Here is a 1,192-nt window from a genome sequence, read left to right as displayed (position 1 = left end):
AAAAGCTCAACACTCTTATTTCTGTTAATGAAGTATCTCTGTATTGATAATGAATCTGAACTGATCACCGGACTTGAGATGGAGAGCATAGCAAACCAGATGCGTCTGCACCAATCACTGCTAGATCACAGACTGTGCATATGTTTCCTTCTTGGCTTGGTACAAACCGGGCCGTGCAGTAAGGACACGAAACGTCTTTCTGTCCTTTGTAGATCGGGACATATGTTGACCCGCATATCACAAACGGGTTTCTGAAGTCGTAGTTAAGCTTGGTTGCGTCGGTCATGTTACGATCAGCGGCTTGCTTAACCTGTTTTGCCATCTTGGCCTGGTTCTCCGCTGGCTTTGATTCCAACAGCCTTTCTGCGAAATTATAAGCAGTGGCGAGGTTCTTTGCCTTGTAGCAGACGCCCATTGCACTAAGCAGCGCGAGCCGTAAGTGAGGTGTTTGGAGGTTGCAGTGAGTGAAGTAAGCAGCGAGCTCTTGCTGCCTCACCGGATCATCTTTCATTTCTCTCCTCTTGAGCTCCATTTGAAGACCAAGGACATATTCTTTAACGATAACGATTAGTTCCTTAACCTCATCGACTTCTCTTCTTGTCTCGACTACCACTAGAGGGATGGTGTGGAGGATAGAAAGGAAGAGACGGAGAGCCTCAGTGAATTTCCCACTTGTTGTGGCTTTGTAGCCAGATTTGAGCTTCTCGTCTAGCTGAGAGAAATCATAAACAAGAGCTGGTGGGTCACGAACGTTGGGACTGGAAGACTCGCTCCATCCTCGCTCAATGGCAAGTGGAACAACAGGAGATGAAGAAAAAGCACGCAGATAGCTATGGCTGCCATTGAACAGATCAAGAAACATCGATTTCAAAGGTGTAAAGTTCTTTATACCAAGCTGTCTGTGGAGCAGACGCATTGCAGTGTCGAAGCTTCCAGCTGCAGCTTGCTCAGCAGCAAGAGAAGATTTCTGGCTCCAGATCTGACTTACGGGCATACCTTGGGGAGGTGTCACAAAACCCGAAGAACGTGCATTAGTAGAGGCTTTAGGAGTGTCAAGCTCTGGTGGGAGATCCAAGTCTTCAAGTCCCCATCCAACTTCCTCATCGTTATCTTCTTCACCTCCTTCAGCAGCCGCCAAAATGTCTTCAATGTCTCTGTTTTCCATTCCATCAACATTTATGTCAAGTTCCTC

At 47.0% G+C, this 1,192-nt stretch overlaps 1 protein-coding gene across 1 annotated transcript in view; it reads right to left on the bottom strand.

Moving 5' to 3' along the window:
- The window catches only part of LOC104703806 (coatomer subunit alpha-1-like), a 9,197-nt gene extending 8,011 nt beyond the window's left edge, over positions 1-1,186 (bottom strand). The window contains exon 1 of the mRNA XM_010419881.2: positions 33-1,186. Coding sequence (XP_010418183.1) covers positions 65-1,165 — 1,101 coding nt within the window. The 5' untranslated portion in view covers positions 1,166-1,186 and the 3' untranslated portion in view covers positions 33-64. The remainder of the gene's footprint in view (positions 1-32) is intronic.

Source organism: Camelina sativa, chromosome 7 (genome assembly GCF_000633955.1).
Source record: "Camelina sativa cultivar DH55 chromosome 7, Cs, whole genome shotgun sequence".
Taxonomy (NCBI): domain Eukaryota; kingdom Viridiplantae; phylum Streptophyta; class Magnoliopsida; order Brassicales; family Brassicaceae; genus Camelina; species Camelina sativa.
Note: the sequence above shows the minus strand (reverse complement) of the source record. Positions and strands in the feature narration are given on the sequence as shown.